The sequence below is a fragment of the Lepisma saccharinum genome, chromosome 22 (assembly GCF_977018435.1).
Source record: "Lepisma saccharinum chromosome 22, izLepSacc3.1, whole genome shotgun sequence".
NCBI classification, from domain to species: Eukaryota; Metazoa; Arthropoda; class Insecta; order Zygentoma; family Lepismatidae; genus Lepisma; species Lepisma saccharinum.
The window spans coordinates 5,467,723-5,483,106 of record NC_139250.1 but is presented as its reverse complement, the minus strand read 5'-3'; the positions used below and the strand labels follow the sequence as shown (position 1 = coordinate 5,483,106).

General features: G+C 38.0%; 1 protein-coding gene across 4 annotated transcripts in view; it reads right to left on the bottom strand.

Moving 5' to 3' along the window:
• LOC146004671 (ubiquitin-conjugating enzyme E2 W) overlaps positions 1–15,335 on the bottom strand; it is a 71,791-nt gene extending 56,456 nt beyond the window's left edge. Inside the window, exon 1 of one of the 4 annotated variants that reach the window (XM_083143592.1) lies at positions 15,228–15,335. In XM_083143592.1, coding sequence (XP_082999718.1) covers positions 15,228–15,251 — 24 coding nt within the window. In that variant the 5' untranslated portion in view covers positions 15,252–15,335. Of the gene's footprint in view, positions 1–15,111; positions 15,176–15,227 lie in introns of those variants that run through there. The other 3 variants (XM_083143586.1, XM_083143593.1, XM_083143590.1) reach the window with 3 other exon arrangements.
• Positions 15,336–15,384: the final 49 nt, after the last annotated feature.

Genomic DNA, 15,384 nt, shown 5'->3' with positions numbered 1-15,384 from the left:
GGCAGGTGAAAATTGCGAACATATCGTTGCAGTTCTTTCTCGATAATATACACAATTTCATGACCAGGCTATCCTCCCTGAAAAAGGACATTGTATTGAATGAAGCAGCAACATTAGCATTTCCTTTTTCTTTTTCTGATTACATTTGACATTAATTCATTCTCAAACTATTTTCATCTTCTCTCTTAATTGACTTGCACCTGTTCCAAATTTCACACATGCATAATACATGAATGCATTGGGTAAGACTCTTCATGACTTTTCGAAAAAGAAGAAAGGTTTTATTTATAAAGTATAATTTAAAACTTTACTTTCATGGCAATATATATTTATCCCTCAAAAAATAAAGTGAGTAGACTCGTTCATTCTTCGTAATTTCCTTGCCGAATTACAGTGTTATTCCCCATGCCAATCTTCTGTCAATCAATTATGTTTTCCCTGATTTATTTACAAACTTCATTTTGTTGATTCCATGGGGTGGAAACACATGAAAACTTTTTATTTGTTCTGACCCATAAAACGATTTAGAGCACAAAAAAACCTGACCTGTAGACCTTACTCTTTCGCATATTCCCCATGCTTTAAACGACTTCAACACAACGTATCCTACATAGACTAGTTCCTGAAAATCCCACCAGAAGGCATATCGGTTAATTTTAAACGTGAATACCCTTATCAATTTGAACATCAGGTCAACCACCCCTTTATGAGCTATTGGCTAAACATACTATTTTACACGGTATGTATGTTAAGAGTTCATTATGCTCTTTACGTTAAGTGATGCACACCACACAAAAATTGAAAAAAAGTATGTTTTTACTTTGACTGGTCCCTTGAATGTTTATTGCTTTCTGAAATCGATATGGTTTGACCCCAAGAATGGGTAATTTTCTTTTGGTTATGTCCCTAAATTAAGTCAAATGGGATGATTCTACAACCTTTGTCTGGAAAGTTTCGAGACAGAGGCTATAAGTCAAAGTAGAATTAGAATGAATTAGAAATCAGTTTTGTGGCAGGTGGTGTGGTAAATTGCAGCTCTAACTGTGACCTTGAAAGTGCTTCCGCAAGATTCCACCCAGGTGACAGGATGGTACATAGAAACACAGATGTCTTTGCTGCACCACTGAGGTGTTCTTGGTGATGATAGAACATGGATGTGAAAATCGAGCAGTGTGTGAACATTAGGTTTCATGTGAAATTAGGAGAGACAGCCACGGAAACCTGGAACCTTATCCAGCAGGCTTATGTTGAGCAGTCACTACCAAGAGCATGAGTGTTTGAGTAGCACAAGAGTTCTGTGAATGGCAGGGAGTCAATGTAGGATGAGCCTCACACCGGGCAGCCATCAACAACCCATACTGATGTCAATGAGGAGTGCATAAGGAACAGGCTAAGTGAGGGCTGCTACGTCACTACGCATGCTAGCAAGACGGCATGCTACTAGATTTCTACGGCATGATTTGGAGAAAATGAACTGAACTCATGAATTGTCCCTCACTAGCTACCAGAAGAGCAGAAGGAACACCGAGCATCAGTGGCTCAGAGTTGTTGGAAAGGGCTGAAAGTGATCCCAACTTTGTGCAGCAAAGCGCTGAACGGCCAGGTTCTGGGTTGCCAGCATCACAAAAGGTCGAGGCAACCATTAAAAAAAATTGTTGATTGCTTTATTCGATGCCAGAGGTATTGTCCATCACTCATATGTGCTTCAGGGTGAAACAATAAACCAAACTCTGTATGAGAGTGCGTTGAAACATTTGCAGGAGGTAATTAGGCATGGAACCTATGGGCTTCAACACATTTCTCTTGCATGACAACGTGCAACCACACACTGCTCTGTCTGTCCAGGAATTTATGGCAAAACACAAAATTACAGCTCTTCCACACCCTCCATACTCCCCCTGATACGTCTCCATGTGATATATTCATCCCTCCACAGCCGAAAAGGGCACTGAAGGGGACATCGCATAGAGACGTTGCAACTATCCAGGTGGCCACGACAGATGAGCTAAGCAGCATCCCAGAAGAGGCTTTCTCTGCATGCTACCAGAACCTGTAGAAGCCTTGGCTGATGTGTGTCAATTCCAGAGGGGACCTTTGAAGGTACCCAGGACAAATAATTGGTGAATTCAATATTTTCGTAGTTATTTTACCAGTTTCAAAACAGACAAAAGATTGTACATCCCCACCTTCTGCAAGAATCTCGCTCTAACCACACTGATATCTGTGGGTCATAACAGCAATGTTGCAAGCTGAAGTATTGGTCATTTTGTCATGTTACCATTCATGAACAAGAATGAAATAAAAAGATTACATTAGCAATAATGAAAAAGCAATTATTTCAATTCTTTGAGAGGCAAACATCTTTCACCACTTTTCATACTGTAACTATGAAGAAACACTGTCTTGAACTGTCAAGTCACCTACAAACTCTCTCATTTAAGCTGTATTTAACTACATTTAATTCCATGATTACATTCAAAATTTCCTCACAAATAGATATAAGAGCAGTCAGCAAAAGCTTGTGTCAAACTAGATTGATATACAGGGTAAGTCAAAATGATGGACCCGATTTCACTTATTCTGTGAAACATAATAAACAAATGTTATTGTGAGACATGTGCTAAGAAAGGTAAACTGTCAAAGTTTTTTTCAAACAAATCACAAGTGTTCTATGTGAGCACCTCGCGTAACACGGCACACATCAAGCCAATAGACTATCTCCCGCCAAACCTTGTGTAGCATGTTGCGGTCAATATCAGCAACGGCTGCTGTGATGCGGGCACGCAGGTCATCCAATGTTGTTGGAAGTAGTGGTACGTAAACATGATCCTTTACAAAACCCCACATGAAGAAATCACATGGGGTCAAGTCGGGGGAACAAGGTGGCCAATGAAGGAGAGGTCGATCCTCCGGAGATGCACGGCCTATCCAACATTGTTCCAATGTCCCATTGAGATGGTCCCGAATGCTGCCATTGTAATGCGGAGGGGCACCATCGAATTGGAGAATGAAATTTGCGCTATCCTCTGCAAGCTGTGGAAGGAGCCATAGTTGCAGCATATCAAGGAAAACAAGTCCTGTCACAGTACGTTCATGGAAGAAAAAGGGCCCATAAATCTTTTCATGGGAAATGGCACAAAAGGCATTCACTTTGGGAGAATCGCGTTCCATAAATTCATGGGGGTTAGCAGTTCCCCAAATCTTTACGTTGCGTCTATTCACTTTCCCTGAAATGTGAAAAGTTGCTTCATCACTGTAAATTAACCTCTCAGAGAACTCATCCGTTTCCATTAATGCGAGGAAATCAGCACAGAAGGACGCGCGCAAAGCATAATCAGTGTATTTTAAGGCTTGAACTAGTTGCAAGCAGTAGGGTTTCATTTGTAAACGTTTCCGCAGAACCCGCCAGACAGTTTTCTGTGGAAGTTGAAGTTCTCATGCTGCCCGGTAGGTGGACTTCTGTGGACTCCGCACGAAACATGTGCGCACTCGTTCCACTGTCTCTTCCCCAGTCGACGGATGGCCAGTCGATTTTCGTTTACAGATCCAGCCCGAATCTCTGAAATGTTAATACCACTTACGAATGGCCTTCCCCGTAGGTGGTTCTCTCCGATATTTGGTAGGGAAATGCCATTGCACACTAATCACAGACTTGTTCACATGATAATCAAGCACACAGAAAGATCTCTGTTCTCAAGTCAACGCCATTTTCCTGCTCGCTGCTGACTCCTAGCGGTAGAAAGTGGAAACACTGCGTGGAAACTAAACTTTGAAAGTTAACCTTTCGAAACGCATGTCTCAATAACATCTGTTTATTAGATTCCACAGAATAAATTTCTGTAATCGGGTCCATCATTTTGACTTACCCTGTATTGTAATTTTAATTTACTTTAAAACAGACAAAACTTACAGGGTAAAAATTTAAAAAAATAAAAACTATGCAAATCAATACCAATTTTCATAACTCCAGAAATATGAAGTAATTTATAAAGATGTTTGAAGCAATCTGTATGATGTTGATCCCCTAGAGCAGTGGTTCTCAACCTTCATGAGAACATGAAGTAAATTGTACTTTGTAAATTAGTGTAAACCTGTTCAAGTTCAATAATAAAATAAGTAAATCAATAAAATGTTAAAAAAAATTTGCCCTGATCCCAACAATTTTACTTGTAAATATCTTTCAAATGTTAATAAATTAAAGAGTAATAGCCTGACTATGTCTAGGTTTGTTGACAAATATATAATTAGGTTTAAATTAGTTGTGCACCACTGGATCTATTGAAATCTTGTAGTTTCCTCAAGGCAACATCATTAACTTAATTTGATAAGTTCTGATTTTCATTAGCGTGTTGCATAGGCACAGGAAGGGTTGTATATTTGGAGCTCCACACAGTCTCTATGCGTGAGAGTAACTTCATGTGAGAGTGGATGAGGCCTAGAACAGAGATCAACAGAACGAAATCTCTGAACAATCGGATATTGAATTCTGAGAACTGGGTGACATCCTAGATTTGCAAGAATTGTTCCTGAAGACCCAATATGGACTATTCTGCAACAGATGTACATAGAAATTCTGAAAGATTCAAGCAAGTACTTCAACATGTGAGTGCTCCTATGCTTGGCATTGTGACATATTCCTTTCTATGTTAACAAGTGCAAATGTACTTAAAAACATGCCTAATTAAAAAAAAAAAAACAATTCTGGAATTTGGACAACATGCAGCAACCACTGGTTTCATATGTACTGATCATAAAGAAATTATTCATATTAATGAATCATTGCATTTTATTACATATTAACGGGCGGGGGGGGGGGGGGGGAAGCCACTACAGGACATTTTCTCTTTTGTTTATAAAACCTTTTTCAAGCAGGCCTCATCTCCAGGAAGCTATCAACTCGGGGCAAGTCTAGGCACTTAACGACCTGTTGGGTGAGATGAGTCAAGGCAAGAACTTATAAAACCAAAAATAGGCAATACTTAGGCTGGAGAGTTCAATGAACTCTCTAACTACGCACAGGTAATACATGTTCTCTTTTTTCATTTGGTACCAAATTTGTCTTTCTATGAGGTCAACCTTTTGAGTACAATCTGTTTTGTGGGAAATATTGAATATATCGAAACATCATTCATGTTAGCTTTTCTATTGTACTTTCTAAACCAACGCAGATATCACATTTCTGATAAGAGGTTTGAAATCTGTGTGACATTTTGCATGTTTATATGTAATAGGAGCATTCCAGCGTTATGTGTGTAAAATTCATGCATAAAATGTAAGCTTCTAGACATGCGATTGGATTATAAAATTCATAATGAACTAATTTCATAGAATTATGACGTACTTTGGTGTGTTTGCTAAAAAAAGAAGGTAAAAATTGAATTGATTCACTGATTGATTTGGTTTATCTTACTTTGCATTTCTGCCACTCTTGGTTAATCGCGAAGATGAGGATGATGTCATAAAAGTGATGAAGGTGCGCACAAAGAACGTCCATGCTGGATTTCGAACCCCGGACCCCTGGCAAAAAATTGAATTGTTGTTCTAAGTCCACTTCATGCACAGATAGTTAATCGGGTCTCTGTCTACAGTTTAAAGTGGAAAGCAAACCACCGCATGTCTCCACCAGCTATTGAATACAAGGAGACGATGTTACCACTACACCATCAAGGAGGCCCAACAAACAACCAAATGGAAAAAAACTTGAATATGATGAAATAACCTGAATGCATGAAACGTATTAACGAAACTGATACTTGTGAGACCTTTTAAAAATTTGGCAAAGTTTAACTTCATATCTCTGTAAAGCATAGAGGCTGCAGATGCTAATAATTTTTCTAGGTGAAATGTGCAAATTATATGCATCACTTAAACCTTAATGCAATTAAAAACAATAATTTCCACATTGATTCGTTTTGTTATTTACAGGTATGTCAAAATAACTCGCATCATAGTGAAACAGAAAGCTTGGAAACACAGACTGATCAATTTACCCAAAAATTGTCAAATTTAGGCCTTCAATATTTGAGGAAATTCTAGAGAAAGAATCTGACACTTTGGATTTTTTATTACCTTTGGTCAATAAACAAATGGGTCACACCATGGGTTACAGTTTGTTTCTACTGGATGAATAAACATGTAATGACCCCTACTTATAATGAATAATTAGCATCATCATAAGCACAAAGGGATGTGATTATAAGCCTGAGAGCACCAAACCAATGGACCAAGTTTTGATTGTTTAATTCCGAATTTATCATTGTGCACAGGTATTTTACTAAGACTTGAGAGTCTCAGTGGTTACTTACTGTGTGTTTTCTGGAGAATGATTCTTCCCTTGCATATACCTCTGTGTGATTGTTTGTGTGCAAGCAGACATTCATTTCATGTCATCTTGGACACCGACTGCTGCTGTCATCTATTTCATGTGCATGGGACACACAGGAGTATTTCATTGCTAAATACTTTTGTTGTTAGGTTAGGCAGGTCAGGTTTAGGGCTCTTAGCATTAAGACAAAACTCCCCCAATGATTATACACCTAATCACATCATATCTGCTCTCTAGCACATAACCCCCTTTCAGTCTCTCATGAGACCTGCTAAAACTTGTGTCCGAACTCAGCGGAAACCAAGAATGCCTGCTCATGCAAGCTGCATTTCAAAACAATTTCTCCAGCCTTTAAACTTAATCCCACAATCATTTCCAGTATTCTAAAGCACTTCCTGATACTTATAAAACTTGCGAAAAACCATTTAAACATTTGGAACCAAACCTACTCAAATAGTAAATAATCAGGATTGTTCAGTATGTGATTATCAGTTATCAGGGCTAGAATTTTGATGCAAATGCATCTTTTTTTTTGGTAAGGCAGAAACATTGCATAAGTAGAAAGGAACGTGTTTTACATGTAAGTGAATTAATTGGGATGCCTTTGTTAAGGTATTTTTTTTGCATTTTTTACACTTTTTGGAGTAAAGGTAATTTTTTAAACTCTTTAAGTCATTTTTCAGCCCTTTAAAAGTCATATTATGCATTTTTCTAACTTTGGTGAAAGAAGGGGCATTTTACATGCAAATGTAACTCTTTGAAGGGGAGACGTTCCAGTGGCGCAGGGGTACATTGTACCCCCCCAAATTTTTGAAGGGGTACCCCCTAAATCCGTAAATCGAGTTGTACCCCCTGTACCCCCCCCCCTTAGTAATTTGACAGCAGACGCAAGGTGCTACTGTTAAAAGAACCTAGTTTCAGTTCGCCCAATAAAAAAGTGTATATTGTTTATAACTTAGTAATAAACATTATCTTCCTTACCACAGAAATTCAAACCATTCTAAACTTATTCTACTATTGAGCGACCACCAGGAAAAAACCTTGGGCGAAAAGTCCCCTCGCAGCTTTCCCTTTTTCCGCTCAGCTCGGGCCATAAGGAAGCATGGTCCACACTCCCCCCCCCCCTCCTCTCCTCGAGGGAGTACGGTGCACAGGAGTCGCGGGTGTGCGCAGGTTCTTTTGTTTGTGGTTCCACTATACATTGTGGTTGCTACTAGTTAGTTCATTGACCTAAGTTCCTGGAAACATCTTTAAGGAGATGAAAATTGTTTAAAATGTGTGTGGAACGATGGAATCAGATTTGCTCTCAGAAAATCACGCTGCAGACGAATGCTCCTTTGCGTAAAGGGGGGGGGGGGTGTACACTTTTCTAAAGAAATAGTCGGGTTGATTCGAAGATAAGATACACATCTTCATCAGAAGGGTATATGACTGATCCCATTTTCTTTTCAATATTTAAAATGGAATTTTCCAAAATGAAATACTTAAACGAACAAGATGAGACACTACAAACCAACTTAGGAGGGGGGGGGGGTTGCAATGTACTGCTGTACCTCACCCATATTTTTCATAACTTTGTAAGGGGATGTTCAGAAAACTATACTTAAACCTATATATTAAGAGATTTTGTAAATAGAGTCCCGATTAGCCTTTCTGAGCATGAAGTGAATCTAGAATATGTTTTAATGATTCCGAGCAGAAACCGAAACAAAAATTAACACAAACAAGAACAAGAAGGATCTCGCCACACGGGAGACGAGATGAGGCTGTGACAATTTTCGACTCATCGCATCGCGATATCATTCCTAGGTGAAATGAAATTTCTCCTAGACATTTAAACAAGGTGCAATTTGCGATATTATTAGAGGGGGGGGGAATTATATTTACCTATGTATTAGATATACTTAAAATTTGACATTAATTGCTTAAAATCTAATTCTGGTATCGAATGCAACACAAACACAACGCCATTTTAAGTTAATCTGTCAGAAAATTACATTAGTCAGATGAATGCATGAGATAAATTAAACTCACGCAGGTTCTATTGGTAGATTTTGGATTGGATTCGCAAGGTCTTTAAGTGAGGTGAGAATGTTTTATTGATTTATTTGGTTTATTTTACTTCGCATTTCTGCCACTTTTGGCTAATCGCAAAGATGAGGATGGGCGATGATATCATGAAATTGATGAACACTCACATGCCCAACCTGGGACCTCTAGCGTCAAAGCACCCTATGCCAACCCCTCCGTCATGGAGGCTGGCGAGGTGGGAATGTGTTTTAGATTTTCTTTGTAGATGAAAAAATCTTTAACTGACGTGCACATGCTTTTGCTTCCATTCAAGTTTACCTTTTCACATAAACGAGAAATTGACATGTCACCCTAAAACACATGCATGCATCTGCATTTAATACTACTACATACGAAAGGAAACTTTGGGCAGTTCTTCATATTATCAACCAAAGATTGAAACGAAAAAACAAAACATTTAGAGCGTATGCCTTTCCTTGCTTCCTCTGACATCTGAAGGATTTCGGTTTTGTATATGTAATGATAGTACTTTCAGTGCTTGAAGAGTGTCATTAGGTACAGCTAATTATATAACAAATAAATGCTTTGTCAAATGTTTCACAAATATTTCAAAGTTAGACTTCTTACGAGTTGATCGGGAACCATCTCAACTCATTTTTTTCTTTTTTTAATACAACGCCCTACAGATGTCTGAGTAAATACCAAATAGGCCTACATGGCTTCTAAAAGACATTGGATGTAGTACACATCTGCCATAAATTGTTTAAAGATATTTTTATGCGTAGCTATGGGGATTTAAAATTACAATGAACTGAACTGAAGTGGAACTCTATAAGTATGATATATTCCATAATGTGGCCCTCTATATTCAGTGGGTGGGAGATGATTTTTCCTGGTTGGGGTGGCTCAAGATCCTCCTCACCCCCTTTAATCTCAACCTGCATTAAAATGAATAGATGTATCTTTGTTCGCAATTTTCACATTTCGAACTCCTGATTTTCCGTTCCGTTAAATTGAAATAAGGCCAGAACGAAGTCCAGAGCTTTATATGTATCAGAATTGTTATCTGGTTTTAAAATCTGTTTAAAAAAAATCTAAGAAAAACAAAGAAAAAATAGTTATACAAATTTTGCATTAAATAACAGGACATTCGTGTGTACTGTTCCCATGCCTTCACATTATACCTAAGTATCACGGACGTATTTGGGAGGGGGTCCGGATACTCCCCAGAAAGACTTACCAAGAATAAAAAGTAAATAATCAAAATATAATTGTTTAGCATTTGTTATATAATTGATGGTTATTTCCGCTGAACTTATTGGAATGCAAGGAATTTGGCTCATATGGCTTTGAAGGGTTCCAAATGATATATGCACACACCTAATGTTAATATCCATAAAATATTAATCAGAAACTTTACTTTTCGTTAATTGGATCTAACTCCTTATCTGTTATTCAATAAATATTCAATTACTTTTCTATTTGACATTAAATTCCTTGCCAGGGCAGTTGTTTTTATGCAAATCTTGGCGATCTTAACTATACGTAAGCTAGATAATTAATATATGCTTTTATATCTCTATTCTTTTACTATCTTTTACCTATTCATGTAATAACCACAATACAATATTAATTAATATTTTAATTTAATTAAATATAATTATTTATCATTATTATTATTATTGCAACACTTGGTTGGACCCCCGAAATGTATTTCTAGGTGCAGTAGTAAGTGTGTTTATATATGTGGGAGGCTGAATTTTGTACCCCCCCCCCCCCAAAATGAAAAATGTTCCTGTGCCACTGGTTCCAGACTCTCGTCTCATTGCCTTCAGTGCAGTTCTGAACGACTGTGTTTGAAGAAACAAAGAAATTCTATGCAGTATTGTTCATACAAGATGTTGTGCTCAAACTATGTGATTTACCCTTCTATCAGTAATTACATTGTCTCCAGATGGATTTTTGTTAAAAAACAAGGGGTACAAAGTTTTGTGTTCTGTATCGGACATTTTGTCAGGGAAGCAATTTGCACTCCATGGAATTGAAGTGACTTAACAGCAAGCAATATTGTTCATTTCAAGTACGCTCCTCTTGTGTCGGTGGAAGTCGAGATAAATTTTTTCATGTACAAGGCTCTCTTGTCCGACAACCATTTACTTTTGAAAATTTGCATATGTTTTTCGTTGTGTACTGCAACTCAGTATTTAAAGTGTAAAAGATGACAAAAAGTGAACTTTCTTACTTGTACTTCCGTACGCAATGAAAATGTGATAGATACTGTAACGTTAATTTGTAATTTGAATTTCTCTTGGTAGTTTATAATTTTTAGGTAATTTTTCTAAGATTTTATGGGGCATTTTCTTGCATGCATTAGGTCATAAATGCATTTTTTAAAGGACATTTTTTGGCAATTTTAAGGTCATCAAAATTCTAGGCCTAGTGATTATGGTCATGTACAGTTAATGACACCCCTGGGTTGTAACATCCCCCACTGACTTTCAATGGGACACTGCAACCCAAGTGTCAGTGACTGTACAAAAGTTGGTTAATTAAAAAAGGGCAGAAGTGTATCATGGAATTACATAATTAAAACTTGGGCCGTTTTTTTTTTTTTTTTCAACAATTAAAATTCCATTCAGGAAGTAATCACTGTTTTTTCATGTTTGTATTTTCTGTGTCATGTGGATCATTAAATCAGAATAATAAACATGCCATTTTTGCACTGTTGCTAGACAAATTTTAAAATCTGCAGTGATATGGTGGAGTCGACCATATATTAAAATGTATTCTATAGTTATTTATGCTGCTACCGGTACAGCCTTCATTAGGAAGGCCTCTCCGGCGCAAGAATCGGTAAGAATGCAGACTACAGAGAATGTCTCCAATTTCGTTAATATTTGATATACCAACTAATTTTGGCCTTCTAATCACGAATCTGTTGTTAAAATGCGGGGGTGACGTGTAGAAATTGTACATTGTAAATTGTAGCCCCACAAACCATTCACGGATAGTCCCACGAACCATTTCCGGTAAGCTTAGTTAAAATTTTGTTCGTAAATCAATGTGATACAGCTCTAAAAAAGAAATCCACTTATATCGGCTTTTTTCCCCCAATTTCCACACGTGACCCCTGCATTTTAACAACAGATTCATGGTTAGAAGGCCAAATTTAGTTAGTAGGTAAAATTTTAGTATGCCCGAAACGTATTTCCTCAATTTTACAGGAGAAAGTACTTACTGAACTGACTTTCCGTACACTTTTGAAAGGTCGTGGAAGTGTTTTTTCCCCATCGCGTAATTTATTTCGCCGGTAAATCAATGTATTTTTGAAGATTAATGTCTCTCCAATGCACGAAAGCTGTTGCCTCTATGTCCTTCCACTACGTGAATCAAATGTTTCATGTGTTCAATGATGTAACCCCCGGTCAGTGTTTCCAACCACACCGTTGTTCTCCAAGAACATGACAATTTTGAAGATGACAATTTTAACTATGTTTGCCTAACTTAATCTAACCTTGCCGTGCATGGTTCGTGGGGTTTTCTAACCTAGAAAAAATACAAAATCAGTAACACAAAAGTAGGTATTTTTCGATGAAGAAGGTTGCAACACTGCATAACCACTGAACATGGACAACACTAGTCAAGATTTCTCCGCCATATTGGGTGTAACGCAAGCGAAAACGAACAAACAAGAATTATTCGATATGTCGAACATTGAGATTATTTGCGTGAAAACAATAAATTAAATGGCACCTTCAAGAATCCTTAGGAATCAGAATACGTAAGTACCAATGTGGAAAAGAAGGAAATAAAGGAATGTCAGACGTTTCGGGGATACTAAACTTTTAATGAATTATTTTTAGATTTACCTACTCCTGCCAATCTCACTGCATTCCCCTACACTTCAAGCAGTGTGTCGGCCATGAAGCCACACACCCCTCAGAGTAACACTGCCACACATTTGTACAAAACTCTGGCAGCAGCATGTTCGATAACTCCGTAAGAGTGGGAGAACCCAATTTTATATCAGTAAATTGTTGAAAAGGGTATCACCCCCACTCCCCCAGGACACCTTCTGTACTGAAGTCTGTATGAAATATGATACTGCTGGTCTAGGAAATGCAAAACAGCATCAGTTACATATTTCTCCAATTTTACACAAGAAACTACTTACGGTAATGAATTTCTCAAAGGTTTACAACATTCGTCGAGGTATTTTCTATCATCGTGGAATATATTTGACTGGGAAATCATTTATTTTTCAAGAGAAATATCTCAGTGACGCACAATTGCCAATGCTTTCATTTGCTTGCCCTACGACAACCGGATGCTGCGTACGTTTGATGACATAAGACCCTGTCAGTGTTTCAACCCCCCCTTTTTTTTACTATGCTTGCCTAACGTAACCAAACCTAACCTTATCGGAAATGGTTCGTGGGGCTATAGGTCGGCTACCGTGCATAATGGTTCGTGGGACTATCCGTGAATGGTTTGTGGGGCTATCCATGTATGGTTCGTGGGGTTATCCATCAGCTACCTGTGCATAACGTATAATTTCCACCGGTGACGAACACGATAGTAGGTAATTTTCAGTGAAGAAGGTTGAAACACTGCATACCCACAACATGTCAAGATGTGACCGCCATATTGTGTGTTCCGCAAGCGAAGAAAGGAATAAAAAAAGCACTCAGAATGTAAAATATTGAGTTTGTATTCGGGTAAAAAGCATAATGGGACATGGGACCTTCAACTATGTTCCGCAATACACAATTGGTAAGTACAAACCATGCGAAACACAAAATATGCGATTTTAATGTGTCTCCGATCTATGAAACTGGTACCAAATAAAATACGACATTTAGAGTGCCACACACGTAAATTTGCCGTTGCGTAGAAACGAATTTTCGTTTCGTCTCCCTCTCTCTTAGCATCACGTGTTCTACCCTGCTCGAAAACCTTCGCTATTGTTGCCATATTGTCATTCCATTCCTGGACACACTCGCGCAAATTTCATTGAAAACAATTGAACAGCGCTCCAGCTCGCGGTTCCCACCGGTCAGCAGGGACGGCAATGTGGCAATATAGCACGGCGTAGTCGTTGCTTCTTTTATGCAGTGCATGTTCATTGGCTAGCTAGTAACTAGTGTTGCCAACTGTAATAATGAAGCACTATTTCTGTCACGGAAGGGGAAAGCAGGTAAAGTGGCGGTGAGTTTTGTTGGATTGGAAGCACCATATTTTTATTTTATACTAAGTATTTGACCGGTTTGACGTTGTGTGCGTGTATTGCGTGTGTGTATGTAAAAGTGTGTGTTTGCTAATGAACGTTAAATTCCATAATGCCTCCAGTTCTGTCGAAGTTGAAATCAAAAACCTTGCATAGCCAAGCTCGGGAAATTCTAAGCAATTCAACTCTGGCTCCGGCAGGTGTTCTTGTAGAAATTGCATAGAGGAGGCTGTCATTTTTGCTGCTTAATGCGATACATATTGTTTTCTGTGTTAAAATTGCCATGCTTTGATGGGTGACCAAGTTCATAGCAGGGCCGGCGGAAGGGGAGGGCGAACCGAGCGGCAAAATTTGAAGAGAAGAAAAAAATAAGCCTATTGAAAACTGTGATCGAGCGAGATATTCTTTTGCGCTGAATAGTATTGAAATAGCATAAGAAGTCTCATTATTTATTTTATATTTGATGTTTTAGTTAGGAATATATTGATTTTCAATTTTCCGTTGCTGCGTAATGACCGGGGGGGGGGGGGGGTCGAAATAGAGCGGCATCTACTGCCACCTCCCAGGGAGGCAAAATGACTAGCGCCGGCCCTGGTTCATAACAAAAGAAAAAGCCGCGCAGCTTATCATCTAGTGGCAGTATATGTACTTGTTATTGTTGTCGAAGCCGGCATCCTTTGTAAATGTACAACAAAGGCAACCGACTGTCACAGATCTCAGAGAGGAAATAATAATACTGTTTGAGGAGGAGTGTTATGATGCAATTGTAGCGGTTTAACACGTTGGCATGTTATTATCTGCCGTTGCAGTTCCATACCAGTGTATACGGGTTTTGGGAGTGAAAAGTTAGAACGCCACCAGTGCATTAATGCAATGAAAAATAATATATACGTATATATTTTTTTTATTTTGTTTGAAATCACTCAAATAAGGAATCGTATGAAGAAGTCTTCTTTGCAGAATTTTTGGTAATTGTACTTATGTGTTAGTTCATATTTTGCGAATTTTTAGTCCATATGTATGTAGCTACATACAAAGCCACTTGTTAGTACATATTAATCCTAGTCCTGGTATAATGCATGACGTTTAAAACTCAACGTTAGATAGACCTGAATTCTCTAATTTTATTGTTGTACGTAACAGCTGTGCATCGGCGCACCGCAGCGATTTTTCTATCTGCTCCATTAGCAACACTGCTTCTTTAGTTCTGTCGCGCATTGCACGGCAGAATTATCTGCGCTGGACTCTACACACGTTAACTTTCAGGAGTGAAACAGTGTAAAGCAAACATTTATGTTAAAGGGTGGATTGGTCAACTTTATAATCAGTTGTATATCGTGTGTTTAGAATGTTATAAGATAAGCAAGGATACATATAAATTAAATATATGCAATTTTGTTTGTTGAAACATTCTGCTACTAATAAAACAATTCACATGGAAAATAACTCTTGTAAAAATCTCTTAAAAGCGACATTCATTTGTTCGAAACAACTTGTTAAATATTACACCAATGCATACAGGACTTACCCACATACATATCATTGTATTTAAAAAACAGGTATCAGAATGTCATGTGGAATTACTGTTGCTATTGTATTACTGTCATAAAATTATACCTAAGACTAGTTTAAATTAATTCTTACCTCCGATGGTGTCATCGACGCCATACTGTTAATACACTAACTATTGAAGTCAACATAATGTACTAAGATATGATCATGAAGTACAGTGATAGTGAATTATGTCACATACAGAATACTGCGTATTTTATTTAAAAAAACATTACATTTACTGTTCTCA